Consider the following 26,996-nt stretch of genomic DNA (forward strand, 5'->3'; position numbering starts at 1 on the left):
TACCTGCAGATAGGTCCAAAGGTCAGATGGAATGCTCTGTCTCACCCCCAATGTATGGTTCATCCCACACCTGTGACCCTCCCCTGCAGTATCAGGTATCTGGGACCCCATTGGCCCAAGTCCTGCTCCAGCCCACCTTGAAGCCCCCTGATAAGGTGTGCCCGAGGGACCAGACTCTCTCTTGGACCTTGCCCTGGGACCCTCACCTGGAACCCTCGCCCCCTCTCTCTCCTTCTCCCTCTCTCCCTGGGCCTGCCACGAGTTGCGCCTGGCAACTCCAAGCAGGGCCTTTCCCCCTTTTAATAAACCACATTTTCTAAGACCTGACTTCAGAGATCTCTCATCCATCCAAACCGTCCTGGAGATCCACGCTCGTTACACTATATATAATAATTCTTATAATTCTGCTGAAACACACACATTTCTTGGAAGCCTGTGACAGAACAGACACAGTGTGATGCCATCACAGCCTTACTACAGAACATTATCCCAGCATTTTCATCCTCAAGTTAAAAGAACTGACCTTGTGAATGAGACCTCAGTTGGGCTTATTCCCTTCCACCTGCTCACTTGAGGCAGAATATTGTCACAGACCAAGTGATACACATTTCCCTTTCTGATGTTTTAACTTACTTGTTTTGGCTGGATGACTTCTGTTCTGTTCTGCAATGTTCTGCTCATTATTCTTTGTCAAGTTTATCCAGTTCTCTTTACATGTACAACCACATTAATTCCAGGCAGGAAATTTGCAAATCTATTAAAAAGGGAACTCCAAGCTCACACAGTACCTCACTGCTGCTATAAAAGTCTTTGTACACATGCTGAAAAAACCAACATCCTCTCAGTCCAAAGGCAATAGCCAGCTCTGCCTGAAAACAATCCAGATGGAAGCAAACTTCTCACTTCCAAACAGAAACCAGGGGTTTGGACCAGCACTTGTCTTCCCTGGACACTCAGGCTGAGCATCCTGAGGGAGCCTGCACACCATGAAAGCTGCTGTACATGACAGATTCTGGTGACACCTAAACTTTTATTTTTTAGAAGTGGCTAAACTCACAGCTCCTTTGCTGTGTAACTATTCCCCTTTACCCACACAGCTTCTTAGAAAAAGCATTGGGTTGCAGGTGAGCACCAGCAGCCAGGGCTCCTGAGGGCTGTTTGTGAAGGTTTCTGACAAGAGCAGGCTCCCACAACAGCAAAATGCACAAACAGCCCCATCCTCCCTCCCACAGCTGCACTTTCACACGTGCTTCCTGACAGCTGGGAAAAGATGTTCTGCTCTTGCGGTTTGCTGACAGCGTTTCCACATCAGAAACATTTCTGAGAGGAGGGTGGAGACTGTCTAGAAAGAAATTTAAAAAGAAAACAAACCCAAACAAGTAAACCTCCACCAAAATTTAAAAAATAAGGAGGAAGGAAGTGTACACAACGTTCTGTGAGGAAATTTTGCAATGCTGCAACAGCCAAGGATTGGGGAGTGATTCTGTATGACCCAGGGAAGGGCTGCAGGGCTTGTTTTGTTGCCTTCAGTAAGTGGAAAGAAAGAAAGAAATAAGACAAAGATTACTCTTAAGTAATTTTCTGTGCAAGCAATTGTACAACAGGGCCTGGAGTCCTGCAGAAGGCATTGCCCGTGCATAGCTGACATTTGCTTCACCCAAGAGGAAAAAACATCTGCTTGCCAAGCCTGTCATTATGTAGCTTTGTATTACTGATTACTTCATCAAATTAGTCATCAGGTTTGTTTATGCAGTAGTGTTGAACTCAAATTTTTTATGAGATTTGTACCTTCTAGTACAAGATCTCACTTCATTATAGCTTAATATTTGAAGCTCAATGAAAATATTTTCTCAACTAGCTGGCTAGCTATAAATACTTACTAACATCTTAAAACTTCTATAGATTTTAGACTTTCTTAGACTGTTTTTTAAAAATTATGTTGCTGCTAAAAACACACCCAGTGCCACGTACTTCCTTAGTCTCAGCTATATTATCACTTGCCCTATCTCTAGCAAATATGTGTCTCTTCGATATGGATCAGTGATCTCATTAATTCCTTTCCCAGAACAGTGCTGGAAAAACTACCCAAAAGGAGAAAGGTGGGGGTTGGTCTTTCCTCTCAAGCAACAAGTGATAGGACAAGAGGAATCAGCCTCAAGTTGCACTGGAGGACGTTTAGATTGGATATTAGGAAAAATTTCTTCATGGAAAAGGTTAGACATTGGCACAGGTTGCCCTGGGAAGTGGTGGAGTCACCTGGAGGGATTTAAACACATGCACATGAGGCATTTGGGGACAGGGTTTAGTGGTTGACCTGGCAGTGCTGGGGAATGGTTGAACTTGATGCTCTTAGAGGCCTTGTCCACCCTCAGTGACTCCCTGGTTCCGAACTGCAGGGCAGGATGGCTCTACCACACAATCATGGGAGAAACTGCTGCTCACATCAGCCACGTCTCAGGACAGCTGGACACACCATCCACCTGTGTCCCACTGCTGCTCACAACATCCACCTGTCCCAAACTGCTGCTCATAACATCCACCTGTGTCCCACTGCTGCTCACAACATCCACCTGTGTCCCAAACTGCTGCTCAAAACATCCACCTGTCCCAAACTGCTGCTCACAACATCCACCTGTGTCCCAAACTGCTGCTCACAACATCCACCTGTGTCCCACTGCTGCTCACAACATCCACCTGTGTCCCAAACTGCTGCTCACAACATCCACCTGTGTCCCAAACTGCTGCTCACAGCATCCACCTGTGTCCAACTGCTGCTCACAACACCCACCTGTGTCCCAAACTGCTGCTCACAGCATCCACCTGTGTCCCAAACTGCTGCTCACAACATCCACCTGTGTCCCAAACTGCTGCTCACAACATCCACCTGTGTCCAACTGCTGCTCACAACATCCACCTGTGTCCAACTGTGCTCACAACATCCACCTGTGTCCCAAACTGCTGCTCACAACATCCACCTGTGTCCCAAACTGCTGCTCACAACATCCACCTGTGTCCCAAACTGCTGCTCACAACATCCACCTGTGTCCCACTGCTACTCACAACATCCACCTGTGTCCCAAACTGCTGCTCACAACATCCACCTGTCCCAAACTGCTGCTCACAACATCCACCTGTGTCCAACTGCTGCTCACAACATCCACCTGTCCCAAACTGCTGCTCACAACATCCACCTGAGTCCAACTGCTGCTCACAACATCCACCTGAGTCCAACTGCTGCTCACAACATCCACCTGAGTCCAACTGCTGCTCACAACATCCACCTGTGTCCCAAACTGCTGCTCACAACATCCACCTGTGTCCCAAACTGCTGCTCACAACATCCACCTGTGTCCCACTGCTGCTCACAACATCCACCTGTGTCCCACTGCTGCTCACAACATCCACCTGTGTCCCAAACTGCTGCTCACAACATCCACCTGTGTCCCAAACTGCTGCTCACAACATCCACCTGTGTCCCAAACTGCTGCTCACAACATCCACCTGTGTCCCAAACTGCTGCTCACAACATCCACCTGTGTCCCAAACTGCTGCTCACAACATCCACCTGTGTCCCAAACTGCTGCTCACAACATCCATCTGTGTCCAACTGCTGCTCACAACATCCACCTGTCCCAAACTGCTGCTCACAACATCCACCTGTGTCCAACTCCTGCTCACAACATCCACCTGTCCCAAACTGCTGCTCACAACATCCACCTGTGTCCAACTGCTGCTCACAACATCCACCTGTGTCCAACTGCTGCTCACAACATCCACCTGTGTCCAACTGCTGCTCCCCACCCCACTGGTCCTCTCTCTGCCCACTCCTCTGGCAGCCATAGGATAAATGTATGTGAAATATGACAAAATTCTCCACAGAGACATGAATAAAGATTAGCACCGATTGGCACAGTTTCCATATTTAGAACTTCCTCAAGTTCTAGAGCCACTCCTCCATCTCCTTCAGAAGAAAGATCTCTGTCATGTAACTCCACCAGCTCTCTTGCCCAGTACCCAGAAAATGCTTTTTCTTGCAGTTCTGCTGTTTTCCTGCCGTAAGCTAAGGACATGTTTCTTTCATATTACAAATCTTTCTAAAGCAGAACCATCGTTTCTTGTCTGAAAGCTTCTCTTTTTCTTCTCATAGCTCAAATGTCTCAGCAGAAACAGAAAACTACTGCAAATGGCAAAGGTAGGTTCTCTTCTTGATTTTGAGGTATGTGCTCAGATTGACTGTTAGCCAAAAAAATGGGGGAGGAATTTAAAAATGTCCAAAAGTTTCATGCCAAATTAAATCTTTTGCCTCTCTCTGCAGTGAGTCAGTTTAAAAGTTTCTATACAAAGTTAACTATCTCTTTGCTGACCTGTATATAAAGTCAAAATTGCTTTAACTTGTTTAAATATTTTTTCCCCCATGGAAATGTTGTAATTTATTTTAGTCATGACCAGTTCAGTATCATTTTCTATGGAAAGACAGGTTTTTATTGCAAATTCATTTGTATAAGATCATGAAAGGGAACAAATTTGAGAGATCATCAAAGCCCTTACTGCTGCTATTCATATGTTCATTCTACTTACACAAGGTTATTTCTGTCTGTTAATAGACAGCCATAAATAAAATACTGTTTTTGCTTTCAGGTTCACATGCTACCTCTCAACTAACATATAAGGTTACCTTCTCCTACAATTAATACTCTACAATATTTTATTTAATCTTTTACACTTCTATTTTTTTAATTGCTGTTGTAGTTCAAAATTATTGTTGTTGGTTCATCTGAACACTTCTGTGGACTCTGTGTGGCTGTGCCTCTTGCATGAATACAGGCACTTTTCATCATGTGTGAAGCTGCATTCTGGTTTTGAAAAGTAATTGATTTGCCTGCTATCAGAGGTGGAAAAAGTATAATGGCCCATTTCAACACAAATAAGCATAGCTTGGTTGTCAACATATTTTGGGAAAAATCTGGGGCTTTCTTGGGTCATAGGTGCAGCCAACTCACTCAGAATTTTTTTTTCTTTGCAGAGATGGTGCCCAATCCCAAGCTTGTACTGGTTCAGGGGACTTTGAACGTGGTGATGACGCAGAATGTGACCCTCGCCTGCCTCTCTGAGCCTGGATCTCCACCTGTTAGATATGCTCTGTTCAAGCACAACCAGCAGGTATCTGCTTTAAACAGGTCAGACTTGAGCCCTGCACGGTTCACCCTGACCATCAGCTCTGCCAGCGATGTTGGGGAGTACAAGTGCAAAGCTGAGTATAACAACTCCAGTGGTGGAAAATACAGCAACAGCCTCAACTTCACCCTCTTAGGTACGTCTTGCTGTTCACCTTCCCAGCACTGGCTATCGCAGGGGCACACAGCCATCTCTTTTCTGGACTGAGGAGCTGAACCTTACTGCTGTTCTTACCTCAGGAGCTGGCAGTGCTCTCACGCCTGTGCTCACGACCCCTCCGTGCTCCATGCCCAGCTCTTTTGCCAGTGTTGTCACTTCTCTCCTAGTCTTGCCGGGAGCTTGTCCTGTACTCTGTGATTCAGACTTTTCAGTTTTCTTTCTACAGAGCCAGTTTCCAAACCAGTGCTGAGCTCACCGACCTCTCAGGCAAAGAAAGGCCAGAATGTGACCCTGTCCTGTTTCTCAGAGAACGGATCCCTTCCCATCACCTATCTATTCTTCAAAGGAACACAAAACATTTCTCCCCAAAAGACGATGCAGAAGAGGGAAGCAGCTGTGATTTTTCTATTTATCAATTCCCTTAGTGACTTTGGAACCTATAAATGCAAAGCTAATAACAGTTTTCCCAATAATACCAAATACAGCAACGGTTTCAACTTTACATTAGCAGGTATGAATGAAAAGAGGTTACTACTGTTGACAAACTGGGATCACACAAAATTCAGAATGTTGTAAATGTGCAAGGTTTTAGCCAGATATTTTGATCTTGCAATGTGATGTTCAAAATACAATTTCTTAAATTATAAAAAAAATTATGTTTTAAAATTAATGCAAAACCATTGAATTCCATACATCCTAGATAACAGTAGAAGTTGAAGTGACCATGAAGGATGTCTGTAAAAGACTCACTTTTACAAGAGACCCCTGGTCCACCTTGCAGAGAGTCTGGTTTCATTTTCCTCTCTGGTCCCATAAAAGAGCTTAACTGGCACCAGCAAGCTGCCTTCCTTCTGCTGGGGCACAGAGCCCTTGGGACTCTCATGAGCAGTTACATTAACCGCAGTTAATCTAAAAGCTGAAAGAAATTTAAAGTCTTGATTTCAATGTACAGAAAATACGAAACAACACTTCACTGCATAAACACCTTTTTTTTCTTCTTTTTGGCAGAAGAGAGAAGTCATTCTCAGCCTCTGATAATTGCTCTTGGGCTGATCCTGCTACTATTTATAATAGGACTTGCTCTGGCAATTCCATTTTTCGTAATTCCTTTGTATAAAGCAAGTGAGTTATTTGAATGTCTGTTTCTTACTCCTAAGGTCATTTATATGGTCAATATATTTCAGTGTGTAAACATCACGTTTTCAGTAGAGTAGCTCCTGGTATTTTAACATGTTGCTGAATCTCCTCTGAAGCAGCACCAGCAGCTTAACAAGACTTTGACAAGGCCAAATCTCTGAGTTGTGTTTTAGATGAAAGATCTTGGGTGGGGGAGGCAAAGCAACAGCTAATGTAATGCACAAAAACACTGGAAAGGGAAATTATTAAAATGCCCTTGGTTAAAGAAGAATTTTGACTGTGAAAATTACATTACCTGAGATCTCCAAATATTAAAAAATACATTGAAACTAACATTTATTTCTAAGAAATATTTTATATATCTAGATATAAATACGCACACACACGTTTTTCTTTTACAATTTGCAGAAAAATTTAAGTCTACCAGGCCCTCAATTGGCCTTACTTCAACAGTGAATGCAGAGGAGTCATACACTGAAAATGAAGTCATATACTCAGAGATTGGTAAGTTCCTGTCACCCCCTGCAGTCAGGCAGGTTTCTTCAGGTTCTGGAAGGGGACACCTACTGACCCTCCTGGCAGAGGCAATATTTGAAATCCCTCAGAATCCATGTCTGCCACCATCTGACAGCCAAGCAGCCAAAACTGCAGCTGGTTAAATGAACTGAGGTTTTAATAAAAAAGGGTGTAATGACCTAAGAGACAACAGTGAGCTATAGGAAGCTGAAGCAAAATAAAACTTGCACAGCTCCTGCATTCTCTTCAAAATGGTTCAGTACTTTAGTTATTTATTCAAATCCTTCTTAAGTTTGGCAAGATTCAAAGTCAATTCAAACTGAAATTATGAAGAGACAACAAAGCAACTGACCTATGTTAAGACATTTTAGTACTTGAATTGCAGAAAACACACAATAAAGAAGACATTACCTGACAGCCACAATGCTCTGAACTTGCACATTTCTATATTTGCCTTGAATGTGAATGCCTCTTTTCAAGGGGAATAAGAAAATCCCCCCCACCAAACAAACCAAGAGCAAAGGCATTGTTTCCAATTTCTAAGTATCCAAATGGAGTAACTGTCTCCAAACAAACCTGCCTTCCTGTTCATGCAGTAGACAGAGCTCTCACTGCCCTGCTGGGTCAGCTCAGTGCTGTGCAGCTGCTTGTGCCAGGCCTCAGTCTGCAAGGACAGTGAGAAGAGTTCTGATAAGGCCCATGGATACTCCATGATTTATATTCAATATGGAATCTCACTGCTTTGTTTCAAAATTACACAAAAAGGTCTGATTCAAGTTGTCTGTAATTGAGTTAACTGCTGTTCATCATCTTTAATCCAGAGCCTCTGAGACCAGAAGAAGAATACATCAACTTCTCCGTTATTAGAAGAGAAGAGGAAAAAGGTGAAAACCTCAAGCTATAATATTGGAATATCTGATGCACACAAATATGTTTTGAGGGAACTTTGCTAGGTGGAGGCAGGGCTTAAATACTTGAAATTGCTTATGAAATTGCTTAGTTACTATGGAAAAACTAAAATAGCATTAAAACTGTTTTGAGGAAGGGGAGGGAAAGAAGGAAGAAAAACCCCAGCAAATCATCCTATGGCAAATTCAACAGCCTCACTATGAAACCACACAGATGTTATTAGTAACCACATTGCTGATGTAATGTTAATTCTTCTTCTGTGCATCTGTACCAAGAAAGCAATTATGAATTATGTTATTCTGGCTTTTTGCAGGGAAGAGGGCATGTTCTACAGTCTATTCAAAGGTCCTCATCAGAGACTGAGTACCAGGTATGATTATAATTTTTTCTGATTAACTTAATCACATACTTTTTAAAGAATTTTTCAGCCCTCAAATGTGCTAAGTTCCAGTAAGCTGCATACAAAGAGATGATATTTAGATACCAATTTCCTGGCCTAACCAGTTTATAGACAGACAGTGTAGCTCACTTTCGAAGCAAAATCTCTGAGCTATAATATCTAAGGATTTCAACTTATGAGAAAAAGCAAACAGATAAAACTTAGAATTACATGTAAAGCTTTCACACAGATTTCAGTTCCTGACCATTTAACAATTTTGCTAAAGCAGAAACTGGATTGTTTGCAGACATAAGATAATCAAAAAGGCTTTTGTCTAGTGTAACGAAAAAAGAAAAAACATCCCTCTTAGGCACTAGAGGATCTGTATTTGGCCTCCATATGCCTCCAAGGATGGCAATTTCTCAGTTCAACAGTACTTCAGCTCTCAGAGTAGGGACAGGTTGCTAAAATTAATTTTGGGACAGATGACTTCAAAATAAATTCTGTATCCTGCTACTGTTTCTAAGACGTTGCGGGGTTGTTTTAATACCATTCCATAGCCAGCTTATTTAGAATTCCATTAGTAACATTACGCTAACATTGATTATATCTAGCATACATACTCTATACTGCAATTATTATTGCTGTTACAAATAACTCATTTATAGTTAAGTGAGCACCATGTTAGCAGAAGATTTTAAGGCAAGTTCTTGTGTTTCATGACACTGATGACTATCAGAGGCCATGAGCCTTGCTGCACTTTATACAGGGACTGAACAAGCTGTACAGGCACTGGAAATCTAGACAAGATCAGAAACACGCAGTTCTGTATCAAACTCTTGTATCTGATTTTAACCACTGTGCTTAGGTACAGGAAAAATATGATCACACATTAGTCTTTTTCCACCATTTTGTACACACAGATACTTTGTCCACAAAAAAATACTGGTTAAAAAACATACTTAAATCTGTTCCTCTGTTACTCTCGGTAATATATTTCTGATTTTTTTATGTTTATCAAGTGCAAGATGAAGTAGCTTACATGTTTAAGAACTGAAGCCATGTGACTAAAATACATTCCTACAAACAGTACAAAGATACTGATGTTATTAAAATATTTAAGATTTGGAAATCTTTTCTATAAAATACAATTTTCCAGCAGAGATAATAATTGTGTCAGCAATACAGAAGAAAGCTGAATTTTTAGCTTAGAATGCAGCACTTTCAGTATGATATTAAAACCAAAGACATGAACAAGAATATGGTTAGCCTTGCTAATAAGGGACAAGTTTTTCTCTTCCCTTTTTCCAAGGTAACCTGGAAGACCCAGATCTGACAGAGAACAGATGCACTACGAAGTTTTAGCAGAACTGTTTGCCGAGAAACCACTCAGTCCATGACAATGCTGAAACCAGCTCAGGCAAAGATGTCTAAGAAAATCCTTTTATTCAACAAGTTTAAGTTTACACATTTTTGGCTGATGTAACATACTTAGTTAAAAAGTCCTTCAGCCTGGAAATGTGCATCATTTCCTTCATGGTGGTGTCTCTGCTTCTCAGCTGGACCACTCCATTCTCTAGAGTGCCATCACTTATCAAGACCGTGAAGGGAATACTCATCTCATCGTACCTGCAGAGAGAAGAACCCACCTGTTACTGCTTTTGGTGCATGGAAAAAATCAGATAATTTACATATAAGTGACCATAAACTGTATATATGTAGTTTTGCTATATTGCACTAAGTCCGGTGTGACACCTCCAGTTTTCTTGTTGCCATTCCTTGCTTTCCTGATTACATTTCTTTAAATTACTTAGCTACTTTAGTATATAAAAAGCATCTTATTTAGTAACCTATTAAAAGAGTATTTTTCTACAAGCAGAATTTATCTTTCTGACTTCATTTTACTGCACATGAACAAGAAATTGCATTTATTTTCTCTCAGAAAAAAACACTCATCACTATGCTCAAGATGCTTTGACAAGAGGAGCCATATGCCCCAACCCACTCCTGATCAACAAATCATAACGAAGCCACCAAATGGAAGAGCTGTTTTTATATCCACAAACAGTTCCATCACATCACTAATGGCAGTGGTTCCAGACTTGGAAGAACTGTCAAGTTCAAGACTAGACACAGTGGGTTGTCTGAAAGAACGCTTAAGAATGAAACACAGAACCACACCAGACGCAAAAATGGGGGTGAAGGTGGGAAACAGTTCTGTAAGTTTGTACTTCATCTGAAGAAATTTGTTTTTTACATGAGAGTTTTTAAATATTAGCTGATATATGCTTTTCATAATAACACTACTTGAATCCAAGTCTGTAGTTCGGGATCCGCACCTTGAGTCAGTAACTGCACTCAATGACTTCCTACTGAAAAAAGGAATATTTACAGCACTCCACAGAAAGCCATCTTTGACCTTCATAGTTTAATGTACGAAAGACTGTTTCTCCTTACTTTGTATAAAGATGTTCCAGAGACACGTGCACAGTTTCCAGATAACCTGGCCATACAGAAATTCCATTTTCTGTCAGTTCATTGAACAATCCTTGACAAACCTGTGTTCATTTAAAAACAAAAGTTAAAAGACAGACTGTGAGGGTTGAGACTCTACACAAAGAAACCATTAAAACTCTTAACAAGTGTGGTATTAACATTCCTAGCTGGTGTTTATTTGCTGGCTGAAATAATCTCAAATCAGAAAGCAGCCTGGCAGTTCTGTCTCCACTTCTGTTTAAAAACATGCCAGTGTAAGTTTCCTCCCTTCCACAGGGACTTCATGACTGACTTAAATGAAAACTTAGAAAAAATCCTTCTGAACATGTGATTCATGCATTAAGACAATTCTGAAATATTAAGAAGCTGAGAGGGATGGTGTTATTCATTTTCCTTAATTTTGCATGGGACAAGCATCAGCTCTATTGTACCAAAAGCAGTTGTGTTCACATAAGGAAGTGCCTGCAGTGAATTCCTTTGGCTGTGACCCACAAGCTGCAGAGTAGGAGCACCAGGAACTCTGCACAACCAGGAATCTCCAGGAGTCAAAGCAGCAGCATGATTTTCCTCAACATAAACAGTGTCTGAATTGTAACACATTGCATGGAGAGTCAAGATGGACTCAAGACTGAAATACTCTCTCACAACATACCTGCCTCAGCTCCGTTGTTGGACCTTTTCCTACATCCAAGGCCACTTTAAGGGGTGCCAAACAAGGATGAAGCTTAAGTACCTAATAAATTTACAAAAACCATCAGATTACTAAATGTATTTATCATGCAATTCTAAACAGAACTAGGAAATAGCAATTTTTTAAAAATTAAATTAAGGTTCTAAACATACAAGAATTTTCTTACAGCACAAAATCTTTAATTAGAAGCAAGCTGTATTTTATGCAACGAGCACACAGCCCAGCTACATTCACATGGCAGAAATTACTCTATTTTGGCTCAACTCCAGAGAAGAGATGAAGATTTGTTAGCAGAGTTCCATCACCTTGAGTGGAGCCAGAGTGATGAGAGACAGCCCAGCAGGCAGCTCCCATCCAGTCTACTGCCTGTCCTCAAAGCCCAGACAACTGCCTCGGTAACAGGCACTGACAGCCAGCACTCAAACTCCAGAAAACAGGGTAAAAGTGGGGAGGATGGCGGTCCTTGGGGAGATGCCCCATTACCACCTGTGACCCACTTTCTCTACTCTTCTCAGCCACTTTCAAATGCTGCTGGAAAAGGCAAATTGCTCTTTCCCACAAACTGCAGCTACATTCCAATTTCTCTTAAGTCCGTCACTCGCATGGCAAGATCCTACCTACTGACCAGAGACAAGGGTAAAACAGGAAAAGGGGACCTCAGAATGAGAAAATTTGCTTATGTGGGTGATAGGGACCACAGGGGCTGTGCCACTGGGCCAGCCTGGTGCTCCCAGTGAGAGGGTTGAGTGTGCACCCATTGGGAAGGGATCAGGATGGCCACGTGGGAAAAGGAGACATTGCCATGCTTGAATTTACCACATTGTCTGGGGTGGTTGTACTTATTTTCTGGCATTTTCTACATGAAGTTACCTTTCTCTGAGAATTTTTCTTTGCCGTTAATGGATTCTCAACTACCTGTAGAGAATCAAAGAGATATGCTAACACTCCTCGGTCCAGATTCCCGTTAACGGACAGAACATGAGGGATGACATTCTTCCTTCCATCTCGGCCCTGAAGAGAAAAAACCCATGTAGGAAAACATCAAAGATTGTCCCCAAAAGCTTTTTGCTTGCTTTAAACATATAAAGAGGCATTGAGCTCAAGCACTCTTATTTCATTTAAAATACAGACATTTATTTAAAACATTACCGGCAATCTTAGTGTATCTGTAACCAGGTAAGGCTGTAGCAGTGAGGAAAGCAGGTCAGGGCAAGATGGGATTAGTTTCTTGCTCTGCCACTTTGATCATAAATTTAAATCTATGGCAAATACACTTGAAACTCTGCATTTTCTTTTGGAGGTTTGTAGATTACTTCCAAGTGACCATGAGTCCCCACATTCTGAGAAATCCCTACGTAATCCAGTTTTGTAGAAATAAACTGCAAAAGCACGAAAGACAGGACTGTCGTGAGAAGGAGAAGGTTACTAGTTACAAATACAAAGTTACTCTGGTTTTATCTGTTCAGCCCAACTCCAAACATTGCCATTTACTAGGTTTGTCCCTCTTCAACATATTCAGTGGAAAGGTTTTCCTCTGGTCCGTCCCTTCTTCTTCTATAAAGCCATTTTATAACCCAATAATCTACAAAAACTTCTACATATGTGAAAGTGAACAAGCTACAGCAAGAAAGAAAACCCCTCACATTTACAGGCTCTTTTTGATGCAAACTGAACAATGCTAAACACAGTCTGAGTCTGTGTTTCCATCTACTCACAGACACAGGTAAAAGCTATGCCACTGACAACAGCTGTCTTGTCAACAGGGCTCATTTCTAATTTTGAAGAATTCCTTGCAAAAAAAAAAAAAAAAAAAGTACCAAACACTATTTTATCAGCTTTGAAAATGAAGGTCGGACTGCAGAGTATCAACTGTACTATTCCTGCAGCAAATTAATAAAAAGCCAGCCACGTGCTAAGCAACTGGATCAGCAAAGAATCCTTTTCTCTCACACATTACCACCTTTAGCAGGAAAGCTATTTAATACAGTAAAGCTTACCAGTAATTTAGATCTCTCTCCTGGATACAGCTGTAGCAGCTCAGTATCACCAAGGTTCTTCAGTGTTTCTATTGTTTCTGTCCCCCAAGGAAAGCTGTAATGCAACTTAAATCCTCTTCTGCCGTCCTCATCCTGAAAGTCACTGCTGCTGAAGTTAGATGGGCCTACAGCAAACTGAAAATAAGAGGTACAAGAGGTGATCACTACTGCAAATCCTATAGTAACTACAAAAAACAAGTCTGCAATGCAAACGGAAGTCTCTGATTTTCAGCAAAAGGTTTTTATAAGTTAAAGCCTAAATCTCTTGGTTGTTTTATGGCATTTTCATCTCACATCACTGACAAACACAAACATTTGCCTTTCTGCACATCACATTATAAACTAGTTAACAGGTTTGTCATCAACTTCAGTGGCTTCTCAATTTCCACAGAAATGCACCTAGAACAGGCCAACAATGTAAGGCCATAAAACCAACCAGGGTGACTATTGCCCCACTGAGACATAAAGGAGCAGGCCAAGATTCCCCATGGATATGCTGCTGTTACCTTTCTCCACCACTGGAGCCTCTGGCGTAGCCAGTAATCGAGCCACTGTCCTGCAGTTCTGGGAGAACTAAACCAGGCAAGCAGAGACGTTGTCCTCTCGCCTATTCTTTAAACAACAGCAAGGGCAGCAAGTTAACACCTTGGGAAATAACAGGGGAAAAGCAAGAAACAGTATTCAAAAATAATCCAAAAGTGAAACAGTTGGTTTAGGTATGATAAGGGATTAACATCTCCATTACTCTACCTTGTAAGGTTTTTGTTGTGTTGTTCATTTCCTGAAACAGAATGGTCACTTTCTGGAACAGAATGAAAGCACACTCCAATTTGAGCAAGGCCACAGGGCAGTCTTTTGTTCACCAGCTCTAAGCAGCTGACATATTGCGCCAGAACACCTACAAAACACAAAGCCCTGTTTTTAGCGGCCACAGGAAAATTTCTGATGTTTTAAGTCTACCAAGAACAAATGAAGCACATGTTATACACGTGTTGTTTGTACATGCAGTCCCACTGTCTTTACTAGCATTGATGCTTTGCAGACATGGGCTCAGTAGGCTGGTTCCTCTGGGAACGTTGATTTTAATGCGCTTTTCCCCGAATTACAGGGAGCATATTCGCTGTCCACCTGTGCTGGTCAGGTCTTTGAAAAGCACACATATTCACAGCCTACAGAAGGAACATTCCCACCGCACCAACGCAGCTGGAAAAACCTCTTAAAAGCAGCTGCTTCGCTGCCAGCAAGAAGCTCGTGCGCAGGCTGCGGGCTGAGCGGAGCCGCCCGGGACCTACCGGGCAGGAGGCTCTCCCGCAGCAGCCCCGCGGCCCCCAGTACTTCTTCCAGGGCCGGGCCGCCAGGGCTCTGCCCGCGGCCCTGGAGGGCTTCGCGCAGCGTCTCCGGGTGCAGCAGCCGCAGCCCCCGCGCGTCCCGCAGAGCGCCGGGCGGGCCGTGGAGCGGGGCGTCCACGGGGAACACCTGCTCCCGCACGGGCAGCGCCGAGTCCCACCACTGCGCCGCCAGGTTGGCGCGCAGCGCGGCGCCCAGCGGCCCGAAGCCGGGGTGCCGGCCGCTCAGGTAGGCGCTCCACGGCAGCGGCCCCGCGCCGCCCCGTAGGAAGAGCCGCCGCCAGCACACCTCCAGCAGCTCCGCCCCGCCCGCCGCCTCGGCAGCACCGCCGCCCTCCGAGTACGGCCGCGCCGAGCGTCCGGCCGGCTCCGGCCGCTCCGGGACTCGCCGCCGCCTCGGCTGTCCCAGGGCGGCGCGGCCGCAGCAGCGGCAGCCGTGGCGGGAGCCCAGCGCCATCTTGCCGCTCCCTCACGGCGGGGCTGCAGGGGAGGGGAGGGGGGAAGCGTGGGTGTGAGGGGAGGCCGTGGCAGCCATTGCGCACGCGCAGTGCCCCGCGCGGGAAGCGGGGGAGGAGGGCGGCATGGCGGTCGCGCATGCGCAGTGGAAGCACGGCGGCCTTGCCGCGACCGCGGGCCGAAGGTCGGGGACTCTCCGAGGTGAATTTCCTGTGCCCAGGCTGAATCCTCTCACCTTTTGTGACCCTAATGATGCAGTCAGATAGCTTCTGCTAAAGAAACTGACGGCTCGGAGATGAATTTTCTCTCTTTCTGTAAACATAACTAATGCTGTCAGGTAACTTCTACAGTAGAAGTTGTTTATTAAAAGAACTCAGTACTGGGTAAGCTTACATCCCACAAATAAACGTACGCTGGGTAGGCGGAGAATGTGCGTTAGGTAGGTGGGTTCGCGTACATTTTACTATTAAAAAGGTGTAACGTTTTACCCCTTGGCGTGCTTGATCCGCGGGATCAACCTTGAGCCCCACGCAGAATAAACAATGTCTCTTTTAGAAAGCACGCTCGCCTGGAGAGCTCCCAGCAGCCAGAGTCCCTGTGGCACCGGGACGTGCAGAGCCCGCCAGCAGCAGGGGCCAACGGGGCAGAGCCTGCCCTCGCCGTCGGCGGAACACGCCGCAGCTGCACGGGGCCAGCGCTGCGGAACAGCCCCCGGAGCGCACGGCGGGGGCAGCAGCGCGGCCGGGGCAGCGGGCGGAGCTCGGCCGGGGCAGCGGGCGGAGCTCGGCCGGGGCAGCGGGCGGAGCTCGGCCGGGGCAGCGGGCGGCGGGGCAGCGGGGCAGCGGGCGGAGCTCGGCCGGGGCAGCGGGCGGAGCTCGGCCGGGGCAGCGGGGCAGCGGGCGGAGCTCGGCCGGGGCAGCGGGCGGAGCTCGGCCGGGGGCGGCGCCGCGGGGCCGCTGCCAGGGCGCGGGCGCGGCCCCGGCTCCCCGCGGCCGCTCGGGCCGGCGCTGGCAGCGCAGTGGAAATTTCCACAGCGCTGCAGCACCAGCGGGCGGCGGGCCGGAGGCGGGGCCGAGGCGGGAGTCATTCCGCGAGCCGCGGGCAGGAAGGGCTCGGGCTGGGATAATCCCCGCACGCTTCGGGCGGCGCAGCCCCCTCCGCCGGGCCCGGCGCTGACAGCCCAGTTAGTAGGGCACTGGGGCAGCTGCTACTGCCGCCTGAACCAGAACTGCAGGCAAGTCTAGTTCCAAGGCAGATTTGCCATGGACTCAATTCTGCCAGAGTAGCACTGGCAGTAATGTCAAAGCTGCTCAGAGCTCGTTTCTTTTCGTTATCTTATGTGCAAATGTTACATCTTCCCCGTCAGCAAACACTGCCCCACACAAAGGGTCTTTTGGAATGAGTATAAAATACGGAGAAAAATCTCTTTCTGCGGTTTAGGTTTTGCATAATTGTTAAAGATTCTCATCTCTCACTGTTAATTCACAAGCTAGAAATACTTTAAAAAAAAAAAAAAAGCACCTTTACAAAACCGGCTTTTCAATGCGTTTTGTTTCAGGCCACTAACCTAGTAACTTAGGTGCCAAGTCATAGTTCAGTGATAAATAATCTACTTCCTTGTTTTTCACCCCTGGTAACACTGAGCACTGTTCCAAAACAAGTGAGGAAAAAGCCCCACCCCCCCTGCTCCCCCCCCCAAAAAAAAACCCAAAAAAACCCAAACCAAAATACATTGCCACCTGCAGTTTTAGACTGCAGTGGGGCAGTTCCAAGCCTCCAGCTGGAGTTCTCAACGCAGGAGTAAAATATCACCTAATACTGTCAAGTGATAGAACCTTACAGAAAAGGAGGAAATAGAAGAGGCAGATCAGGTTGCATTAGAGAACATCACAAGCTGAGCCTCAGAGGGAAACAAGGACAAGTAATCAAGGACTGAGCACAGACTAAGCAAAAAGATCCTAAGTGCAAAACAAAGTTAACTCAGGATCAAAACAACATAAAAAAAATCTTGTAGATTCCACCTTGAACACATTAAGTGTTGCTGAACTTAAAACTCATCACTGTTACTGATAAACAAGAGGAACTGAAAATTAGTATTAACCAGGATTTAAATACACCGTGCTTGAAAGCATTAAGCACTTTAACCCCAGGATCAAAAATTATGCTGTTCCTTCACTCAGCATGGGCAGTGCTTTGAGATTAGAGTCATTTGCACATATGAGAAGTCCTTAAAAAACAAATCCATGAGGCATTGTCATAGATAAACAGCCCACTTCCCTCCCACCGCCTCCACAAAGAAATCACTGCTCAATACCAGTTTAAGTGTAATTTGAAGTTTTAATACTAAGATCTTCCCGTTTCTCTGAAGCTCAGAAGCCTGCATGCTAACTCACAACGCCTGGCAGCTGTGGGTACACAACACTCAAGCCTGGTCTGCACATATGCTCGTGTGAAGGCGACGGTTACGGTGCTGCAGAAGCTTCCTACGCTTGTAGCAGCTTGTTAGCAACACCACTACAGAGTTTTGATCTTTTCCAAGAACTGGCCCTACACTAGTGAGACAAGGAAGAACACTGCTTCCAATACTTTCTTAGAAGCCAGCTTAAATTTTCTTCCCCATCGAAGCAGAGCCTGCCATGCTAAGCAATCTAGCCCAATCAAGGCAAGGCTGGTATTTGTATAAGCTTAAATGTTTAATCAGACACAGTTGAGAAACCTTTCTAGAATTTAATATAAAAACATTTGACATTTCATTAATGTAAAGTTGTGCACATGTTGAGAAAATTGTCATCTGAAAGAAAAATCGGTCTTCAAATATCTTTATTGGAAGGCCATGCACTGCCTTCTGTAACTGTATTTCAAATCACTGTACATTTACTTTGAAAACACTGTCTGCATTTTCTAGTACAAAAAACTAAAAATTGTTTCAGGAATGTAGAGAAATATTCAACTTAAATAGCGAAAAAAGTGCACCATAATTACTGCTGCACTGCAGTCATTTCTGCATTTCCCATTTCTTAAATAACTATCCTGTTTTGATAACACACAATATAAAGAGCAATTATGAAAAACTGAGACATTTAAATACACTAAGTTATTGAGAATAACTTGTGGGCATGGGGTAACCTATCATAGGAGCAGCACCAGTGGCAGGGTAGGCGTACTGCTGCTGGTTCATGCCATTGTGCATGTTGGCAATGTTACTGCCGTACTGCTGCTCGTAGCCGTTCTGGTACGCTCCTGTGGGGTTACCGCCGGCCCTGAAGCCGGCCTGCATGCCTGCAGCTGCAAAGCCATTCCCAAAGGGAGCTCCATTGCTGAAACTCTGGGCGCTGTAAGCCCCGTTTTGGGTTTTTGCTCCGAAGTCTCTCTTGCCTAGCGCACCATAGGTTCTCTCAAAGTTCTCCCTCTCTCTAAAACTACTAAATCCACCCCTTTTGCCCGCAGAGTATCTGTCACGTCGGTCACCTCGGGAACGACCTAGTGAAAGAGACAAGACAGTTACATGTATTATAAAGGCTCTTTAGTTCAGCTAAGCAGCATTTAGCTTTTGTCCCAACAACTCAAACCTACTGTAACAGCATTCCAGGTGCTTGCTGGACTCCAGTTATATAAAGCTGTCTCACTTTTGAGGAGTCACACACTACACAAGTTGTGGCATCAAGGCAAAAAGTGACTTTTACCTTGCCAGCAGGACACTTGGGTCCATCTCTCTTTCCAAGCCATAGGAAACAAAGCCACAAAACTGAGTCCATGAGTGTGTCCTTTCAGGGCAAGTAAGAAGCACCTCTTCAGCCTGCCCTAGCCATAGGTGCACCACAGCATAGGCTGGGAGCATCTGGGTGCTGGTTTTTGTGTTAATAAATACCTTCTGAGATCACAGGAACTGGTAATTAAACCACCTTCCAGATTTATTTTGAAGAGAGGCCTGAGGTGGAATCTGAAGTTTCCATTTTGTTCTGAGAGGAAAGCTATGCACCAAGATCAAGAACAGCCCTTACCTGAACCTCTGTCTTCAACCAGCTGAAGCAATTTGGGGTTGATGGCTTGATTAGCCTCCCGAAGCACAGAGATGAGGTCATTTACTTGCTTAATATTGTTAGGAGTAAAGAATGTGTATGCTGTGCCTGTTTTGGTACTGCGGGCAGTTCGTCCAATTCGGTGGATATAGTCCTCTGAGGAGTTAGGGTAGTCATAATTGATGACAAATTTCACATCTTCCACATCTGTAAAGTGTTGCAGTGTGGCAAAAAGCGAGGTACAAAGTTTTGCACACCACAACAGCCAAATCGAAGATAAACATTAGACAAGAGTATTTTAAAGAGAATAATGGCTGCAAAGAACAGTGTTAGAATCATCCAATTCTGCAAGAGCATAGTGGAAGAGGAAAGTTACGCACACTCCGTCTGATCCCGTTCTCAGCACCCACCCTGTGATCCAATAACCTTACCATAAGGAGTGTGCATTTGCTTGTCATTCCCAACTCAAGTGTCCCCTTTACAAATCATCAAGTGACATCTGAAAGCTTCTTGCAGTAGGGCCACTAAAGCTCACAGCAGCCTCTTCATGTGCTCATTTGAGGACCTTAGAGTAAAAACATACAAGGTCCTTCACATACACACTCATTAGAAGCTCAAAAAAAAGGGCCACACTGCTCGTCTTGCCAAGACCTTTGAACTGCAGCTGCAAGAAAAACATACCTGTCCCCCCAAAGTCACCAAGTTGTTTTTATGCACTGTGTCTCGTCTAGGCAAGCGCTTCCAAGAAGCCAGGGTTCACTTGAGAATGGGTCTCTCTCTGGCAGGTCTCGACATGACGACTATGTATAGGTGGAGGAACTTCGACTTTCAAAGGCATTGAAAAGCCATTGCTTTCCTGCCCCACTTGTTAAAGTGAGAGGTGGACTTTTATTCTCAGATTTCATGTGCCAGTACTCACCAATTTGTACAAGGCTTAGTACATTTTAAAGCTGCTCTCTCCATTTCATGGTTGAAAAAATTTCATTGAACATTGAAGTTTAAAATTATGTTCTTCAACATTTCAAAAAACTCACTGAAATTCAAAGACCCACAGATCACAGCAGACAGTATGCACAAAACTAACAGTACTGCACCATGGCAAATCATGCAAAGCATGGAGAGAAGAGAAATACCAGGGCAAAGTGAACTGTGAATGAAACTGCTTATTTCATGAGAGAACAGTTTATGGGGTAGTAGTTTAAAGGATGATCTTTGCTTTTTGAAGATTACTGGCACACAATGCTCTCAGCTTTCACCTCTCTATTTGACTGGAAGCAGCCAGCCGATCATTTCCACTAGTCCTCCATCCCCCTCGAGTCCTCCGATTGTCATGCCTAGGCCTTGCCACAAAGACTGCACCTTTATGTGAAGAAAACTTAGAAAAATGCAGAGGTTAAAGAAAGCAATAGACTTTCTTTAAAAGCTTTGGGCAACTGTCATTACAAGTTTTACTAACCTAGACCTCTGGATGCAACATCTGTAGCAATCAGGATTGGTGCTTTTCCATGTTTGAATTCTGTAACACAAGAAGTTAATAAATTTTTTTCCTTAAGCAGCACACATCAGATGCTTGAAGAGATTGCTGAAACACTCACCATTTAGAACCCAGTCCCGCTCCTGCTGACTTTTATCACCGTGAATACCCATCGCTGGCCACCTGAAAACACAGAACTTGACTGACCCACCAATACTCCTTTGGTGGTTTCGTTAGTCAAAGACTGGGCTACTGGCAGATTCCTGTCCAGGCATTGTAGCTGACAGCTGGTATCATCTGACAGTTCTGATCCTTAACTGAGGTGTCCAGAGCACACACAACACTACTGGGGTTGCCCAGTGAAATCCCAGCGACTACTCACCCATCTCTCCTCATTTTTCTGGTAAGATCATCACAACGCCTTTTGGTTTCCACAAAAACAATTGTTTTGTTCTCCTTCTCGCTCATGATTTCTTCCATCAAACGAATAAGCCTATTTTCAAGAGAATATGGTTAGAACTTCAACTGCTTTCTACTGTATGAGTTTAAAGTGATTTCTTGCCTTTTTTAAGTTGCCTTGGACTGATGTCAAAAAATCCATCAAAATAAGGCATTCATTTCACAGTTCATAAAATAAAACTGACGAAACACAGAACGGCTTGCCCCCAAGGGCTACTTACTTGTCATCTTTCTCTACATCATGACACACATCCACAATCTGAAGAATGTTGTGGTTTGCACTCAGTTCCAGCGCACCGATGTTGATGTGCACGTATTCTTTCAAGAAATCTTCAGCCAGCTGCCTCACTTCCTTAGGCCATGTGGCACTCCACATCAGAGTCTGCCTGTCAGGCTAGAGAAGATCAGATCAATGAAAGATCAGTACAGGGTTAAGTTAAATGCCCAACCAAAACTACCTAGGCTTACACCACCCTTGCTTTAACAAGGGTACTTGGCAGTAGTTTGTATCTGCCATAGAGATAAATGCATGAACCATTTATACTCACTCTTATCTGATCCACAATTTTTCTGATCTGAGGTTCAAATCCCATGTCAAGCATCCTGTCAGCTTCATCAAGGACAAGGTAAGTACACCTCCTGAGATTGGTCTTTCCAGCTTCTAAGAAGTCGATAAGTCTTCCAGGTGTTGCAATGCAAATTTCCACACCTAAAATCAAGCAGTCCTATCAGCTGAAGCAGTTTCTACATTGCCTCAGACAGAGATGCACCAAGGCTGATCCATACCTCTTTCCAGGTCACGGATTTGTGGTCCCTTTGGAGCACCTCCATAAATACACGTGGACTTCAAACGACATGCTCTGCTGTACTCTGCAGCTACCTGCTGCACTTGTTGGGCCAGTTCACGGGTTGGTGCCAACACAAGACACTGGAAATAGGATGCCCATCTTTTAGTTCAATACCCATTGGAAGATCCTAGTCTGAGACTAATTTTGAGTGTAAAGTTCAGTGCCAGATTGACTGAAGTAGATTTAAGCAGCCAAACTAGCAAACCAATTTACCTGGCATCTTAACTACCACCAAACACTGACCAAGCATGTGAAAGATTATCTGAAACTCACTAGCTTCCAGGGATATCAATTTCCAAAATATAACCCAAAATCAAACCCTGTTCTGTACTATTTTCAGGACAACCCACTCAAGAGTTTATAGAATCTGCCTGGGAAACTACCCCAGTAGAGAACCACTTTATTCATGCAGAGAAACAGAATGCAGCTATGCATTCTTATGAGCAGGGCCAACTGAGACTATAAAATACAGTCCTTAAAAATTAAAATCCCCTTTCGTTTGGGAATACTCACAATGGGTCCATCTCCTCGCTCCAGGAATGGCTGATGATTTATATGCACAATGGCAGGCAGTAAGTACTGTTTGGAAGAAAGAAAAATCTCATTGCAATCCCTTCCCAGAAGTGCTCACCCCGCGCTAGGCTAAGCCATACAGTCACTGCTGCAGTCCAGCAGTATTTCAGGCTATAAGCAAAACTTACAGAAAGTGTTTTCCCTGATCCAGTCTGTGCCACTCCGACCATATCCAATCCACTCAATGCAACAGGCCAACCTTGTGCTTGAATAGCAGTTGGTTCAGTGAAGTTCTGCCTCTGAATTACTTCCATAACATTTGCTTGAAGAGAAAATTTAAACATACAGATTCAGATGTTGCCCTAATCCAGTCTGAAGAACAGTCAGTAAGCTGGTCTTCACTTACCAGGGAAGTTTGCTTCATAAAAGTTGATAATTGGTTTTGGACAGTTATGGCCCCTAACTGTGACCTCTTTGCTCGCTCTGTACTGTTCAACTTCTTGCTGCAAAATAGAACACCCATTATTGGAAATAAGCTCTGATACCAAAGTTATATTTTAAGTTACCCCATCTGTGCCTGCTGGGCCTCATGACCCTCAGCATGTTTGCACTTTCTGTTTACTTTTGCTTGAGCCAGGTCAGGTACATACCGCAGTACGCCTAACTACATCCGGATGTTCTTGGTAGAAGTTCTTCTCAAATTTGGGCAGCTCATCCAAGTTCCATTTCTTTTTTGTAAGTTTCTCCCCAGGGTTTCCAAATTTCTTCCCAGAGAGAGGTCCACCTCTACTTCCACCAAAACGAGGGGCTCCAAACCTAGGCAAAAAGAACACATCATAGAATGCAAGAGGAACATTTCTGTTCTCTTCCAGAACAACTTCACCACCATCTCTGCAGTACCCCCATTAACTTTATAATTTAGATGTATAAACTCTTACCTACTTAAGTTTCAGGACATTAGAACTTCAAAAACCATACTTTAAGCTGCAGATGCCACAATCTGCCTGACCACAATTCTTACTCACAAGCTAAGATAACGTGTCTTTCCCATTTCCATACAATGCAATTGAACCGCAAGTTACAACAAGCATTAAAACCTTGGCACTACCCCGTGATCAAAATGGTTTCCCGTCCCAGTGACACTCCTATTACTGAAAGGGGGCAGGGGCAGTTACGAAACCCTGAGATAACTTGCCGGTAAACCGTTCTTTTGCGTGTCCTAAAAGACAGACTTCTTTTAACAAAGGTGTTTTATGAGGCCAGGCGCCTTATTAGCATTTCAGGTTCGGTCCCTGCATTCGGAGAAGGCCGATCTCGAAAGCCCCGAGGCGCAGCTCGGTGCCGCGCTGAGCCGTGCACTGGATCCGAGCGCAGGGCTCCCTCCCCCGCCCCGATCACTTCCCAATTTTGGCCGGGCGGGCACTGGGAACGATCCTTCCCAGCACAACGCAGCGCTTCCCGAGCGGCCGCTGCTTCCTGCCAGCGCTGTTTCCTTTGTCTCTCATTTCTGTCTACGCCACATTTTCCAGCCGCTGCCATTTTAGAGCCGGGGTTGGGCGGGGGGAGGAGGAGGAACAAAGGCGGCAGCAGCATAGCCGGCATTTTGATTCCCCTCAGCCACCGCATGGCGGGGCCGGCCATTAACATCCGCTTACACAACACAAAGCGGAGCCGGCCGGCTCCTGCCGGCCACAGCCCGAGCCTCGGGAGGGGGAAGGGAGGGAGCCGCCCTGCCGAGAGCTCCCCAAGGCTTCGGCACAGCCAACCCACTGACCCACAAACCTCCAGCCCGCCCGCCGCTCTCAGCGGGGGCAATCGGGCTCTGCAGGGATCGTCTGTGCTGGGGCACCGTCCCCAGGGGGTTGGGGCGAGTCTTTTCCTTCCCAACAGAAAAAAAAAAAAAAAAAAAAAAACCAAAAAAAACCCCTAAAAACTCCCCCGCGTCCTTCTCAGCGGTAGCACACCCTCGAAGGGTGCTCTGAGGCGAAGGAACTCGCAGACGTCCAAAATCGGTGGCCTAAAAAAGCCCGATACCCTCCCACGGCCACCCCTCGCGGCGGGAGCGCTGAGGGAAGGGCTCAGGGCCCAACCCCCGCCCCGCCGCCATCTTAAAACGTCTGAAAAACAACCCCGAGAGCTCCACGGGAAGGCTCAGAGTCCGGACGCTGGCGGCGGCTGGCGCCGGCCGTGCCCCCGGACTCACCCTCTATCCCTGTCGCTGGAATACCCGGGCATGGCGATGGTGGCGGTGGGCGAGGCGACTCCGGTCACTTAGAGCGGGTGGCGAAGGGCTCAACAAGATCCGGCGCCGCTGGTGGGGGCCGCTGACTGTGGGCGCCCGGCCGCGCGGACGCCGGTTTTATAGGGGGCAGCGGGGGCTGCCGGGAGCCGGCGCGTGACGCACGCGCGGGCCCCACCCCCGCCGTTATGCAAGCGGCCCGAACAGGCCCGAGGCCCCGCCCCCTTCCGCGTGGGCGTGGCCGCGGCTCGCCCGGCTGACCGGCTTTGCGCTCGCGGCCGGAAGTGCCCCCCCCCCCTCCGCGGGAGCGCCCCCACCTCCCTGCCGCGCCTGCGCGGGGCCGCTGCGGGCGGGAGCCTCGTTCTCGCTGAGGGCATCCCGGCCTGAGGGGAACGGAAATGGAAATGGAGATGGAAATGGAAATGGAAATGGAAATGGAAATGGAGATGGAGAGTTCTCTCTTCCAGCCTCCATAAGCGCAGGCTTTCCGCCTCCCGGCGTGTTCAGAACGCAGCTCAGATCCTGATCACTTTCGGCAGGGCAGAGCCGGACCCTGATGTCCGCAGTGCAGTCCCCCAGTTCTCACACATCTGTTTGTAAAAAATCCTCCTGAAATAGGAGGATGAGCCCAGGCTTTTAACTAATAAACATTTGAACTAATAGCTGATACTTCACGGTAGACTGGCCCCATGCCCATCTGTGACTTTCGCTCTCGGAAGGAGCCAGATGTGCAGATCCTGAAGCTGGATGCAAAATAACATCAAGCCTCTCCAGGCTAGTTCTTTTATGCTGTTACCCATTGCCTTTTAAAAATATTATAGACATACACATCAACAGAAGTATTTATAAACATATGTCTGTAAAGTTACCAGAGTTATCTTTTTGGATTCCACAGCAGGGCCGGTAACCTGAGTCAAAGGTCATATGAGGTGCAGCGGTGCTGAAAAGCCGCTCCGAAGGCACGGCATAAAAACACTCAATACCCCAGGGGGACACTGCTGCTCACCCACCGCCTCTGCCAGGCCGATGTCAGGCGACCTGAAGCTTTACACACACAGCAGTTAAAGCTTTAAGCACAAACACCCGCAGCCACCTGCTCCACGCAGAGAGGGAAGAAATGAAAACAACATAAGGAAGGAGAGGTGCCATAACAACATTTCCGCTTATATCCTCCCACCTTCTACCAATCTGTGCTTTAAGGCTTTTCTGAGACAAAAATAACTGTATTTGATGGCCATTTCTTCACATTTTGGTTCTATTTATGCCCTTAGCTTGTAAGATACCATGACAATGTGTTTTACAGTTTCAGTGTGTGCAACCTGAAAAACATTTACCTTCATTTTCAACATACTGCTGGATAAGAGCAAGGGGCATAAAACAATGAGTTAGTAGAAATGGTGAGTAATAACTTTCTGTTTATTTATACTGTTTGTGGGCATCAATATCTTCTAAGTCACCTCCTTTATAATAAACCAAAACTGCAGTGTAATTTTTCCTCCTTTTAAAGCGATTCCACACTTCTAATTATCATTGGCATTTTTTTCTTTACTGACAAGAAATTCACAGCATTTAAGATCTGGATCCCATACAGATCTACATAAAGATGTTTTTGATCTGCTGTGTATTATTTTCTAGCGATTTTTTAAAATTGTTGCTAAGAATAGAGCAAGGTTTGCAAAGACTAGAGGTCTGCATGATATTATCCTCAAAAGTAACACCTAAGTCAGGCTTATTTTGTTTATGAATAGCCAAAACTGTTCAACCAACCCCCAGCAATTTGGAATTCCACCTTGCTCAGCCTTTTTTTGTTGTAATTAATTTTTTCTTTCAATAGCACCCCAACTTGACTGGTTTTGTTAATACTATCCCAGCAAATTTGTAGTAGAGGAATCACCCCAGTTGTTTTTTTTCAATAGAGACTTACTTATTTAATATGGCTTGTGAAAGATTTTTATCCCCAAAGACCCCTATTGATGCTCTCCACCTTCTGACCCTACAGGCCAGACTCTGAAAAAGATTCCTGGCGAGTCTGAAAAAGATTTTTGCAAACGCTGTAAAAATAAATTATCTTTTCTCGTTCTATTGCATTTATCTTAACACAGATTAATTTGGTTTTGTTTGTGTATAACTTGTGGCTCCTGTTA

General features: G+C 45.2%; 3 protein-coding genes across 6 annotated transcripts; 1 reads left to right on the top strand and 2 right to left on the bottom strand.

Moving 5' to 3' along the window:
- Window positions 1-3,806: 3,806 nt before the first annotated feature.
- Window positions 3,807-8,723, top strand: MILR1 (mast cell immunoglobulin like receptor 1). 2 transcript variants are annotated; one of them, XM_068209773.1, is made up of 8 exons: window positions 3,807-4,055; window positions 4,148-4,192; window positions 5,024-5,311; window positions 5,561-5,845; window positions 6,343-6,456; window positions 6,880-6,975; window positions 7,809-7,871; window positions 8,210-8,723. In XM_068209773.1, the coding sequence occupies exons 1-8, from the start codon at window positions 4,022-4,024 to the stop codon at window positions 8,257-8,259; spliced, it is 975 nt and encodes a 324-aa protein (XP_068065874.1). In that variant the 5' UTR covers window positions 3,807-4,021; the 3' UTR covers window positions 8,260-8,723. The 2 variants fall into 2 exon arrangements, with proteins under 2 accessions (XP_068065874.1, XP_068065873.1); XM_068209772.1 differs by lacking the exon at window positions 8,210-8,723 and having other exon boundaries at window positions 6,880-8,042.
- A 669-nt stretch (window positions 8,724-9,392) lies between these two features.
- On the bottom strand, window positions 9,393-15,732 carry POLG2 (DNA polymerase gamma 2, accessory subunit). Of its 2 annotated transcripts, XM_068209770.1 has the most exons (8): window positions 14,791-15,333; window positions 14,249-14,396; window positions 14,005-14,110; window positions 13,460-13,633; window positions 12,333-12,473; window positions 11,424-11,504; window positions 10,733-10,833; window positions 9,393-9,904 (listed from the first exon to the last, which is right to left on the bottom strand). In XM_068209770.1, exons 1-8 carry the CDS (start codon window positions 15,299-15,301, stop codon window positions 9,739-9,741), a joined length of 1,428 nt encoding a protein of 475 aa, XP_068065871.1. In that variant the 5' UTR covers window positions 15,302-15,333; the 3' UTR covers window positions 9,393-9,738. The 2 variants fall into 2 exon arrangements, with proteins under 2 accessions (XP_068065871.1, XP_068065872.1); XM_068209771.1 differs by lacking the exon at window positions 11,424-11,504 and having other exon boundaries at window positions 14,791-15,732.
- Window positions 15,733-17,617: 1,885 nt separating this feature from the next.
- Window positions 17,618-24,991, bottom strand: DDX5 (DEAD-box helicase 5). 2 transcript variants are annotated; one of them, XM_068209769.1, is made up of 13 exons: window positions 24,841-24,991; window positions 23,264-23,429; window positions 23,020-23,116; window positions 22,802-22,935; window positions 22,614-22,679; window positions 22,039-22,180; window positions 21,801-21,961; window positions 21,474-21,646; window positions 21,176-21,286; window positions 20,915-20,976; window positions 20,776-20,835; window positions 19,302-19,526; window positions 17,618-18,780 (listed from the first exon to the last, which is right to left on the bottom strand). In XM_068209769.1, exons 1-13 carry the CDS (start codon window positions 24,846-24,848, stop codon window positions 18,395-18,397), a joined length of 1,791 nt encoding a protein of 596 aa, XP_068065870.1. In that variant the 5' UTR covers window positions 24,849-24,991; the 3' UTR covers window positions 17,618-18,394. The 2 variants fall into 2 exon arrangements, with proteins under 2 accessions (XP_068065870.1, XP_068065869.1); XM_068209768.1 differs by having other exon boundaries at window positions 24,817-24,973.
- Window positions 24,992-26,996: the final 2,005 nt, after the last annotated feature.

This window comes from Anomalospiza imberbis, chromosome 19 (genome assembly GCF_031753505.1).
Source record: "Anomalospiza imberbis isolate Cuckoo-Finch-1a 21T00152 chromosome 19, ASM3175350v1, whole genome shotgun sequence".
Lineage (NCBI taxonomy): Eukaryota > Metazoa > Chordata > Aves > Passeriformes > Viduidae > Anomalospiza > Anomalospiza imberbis.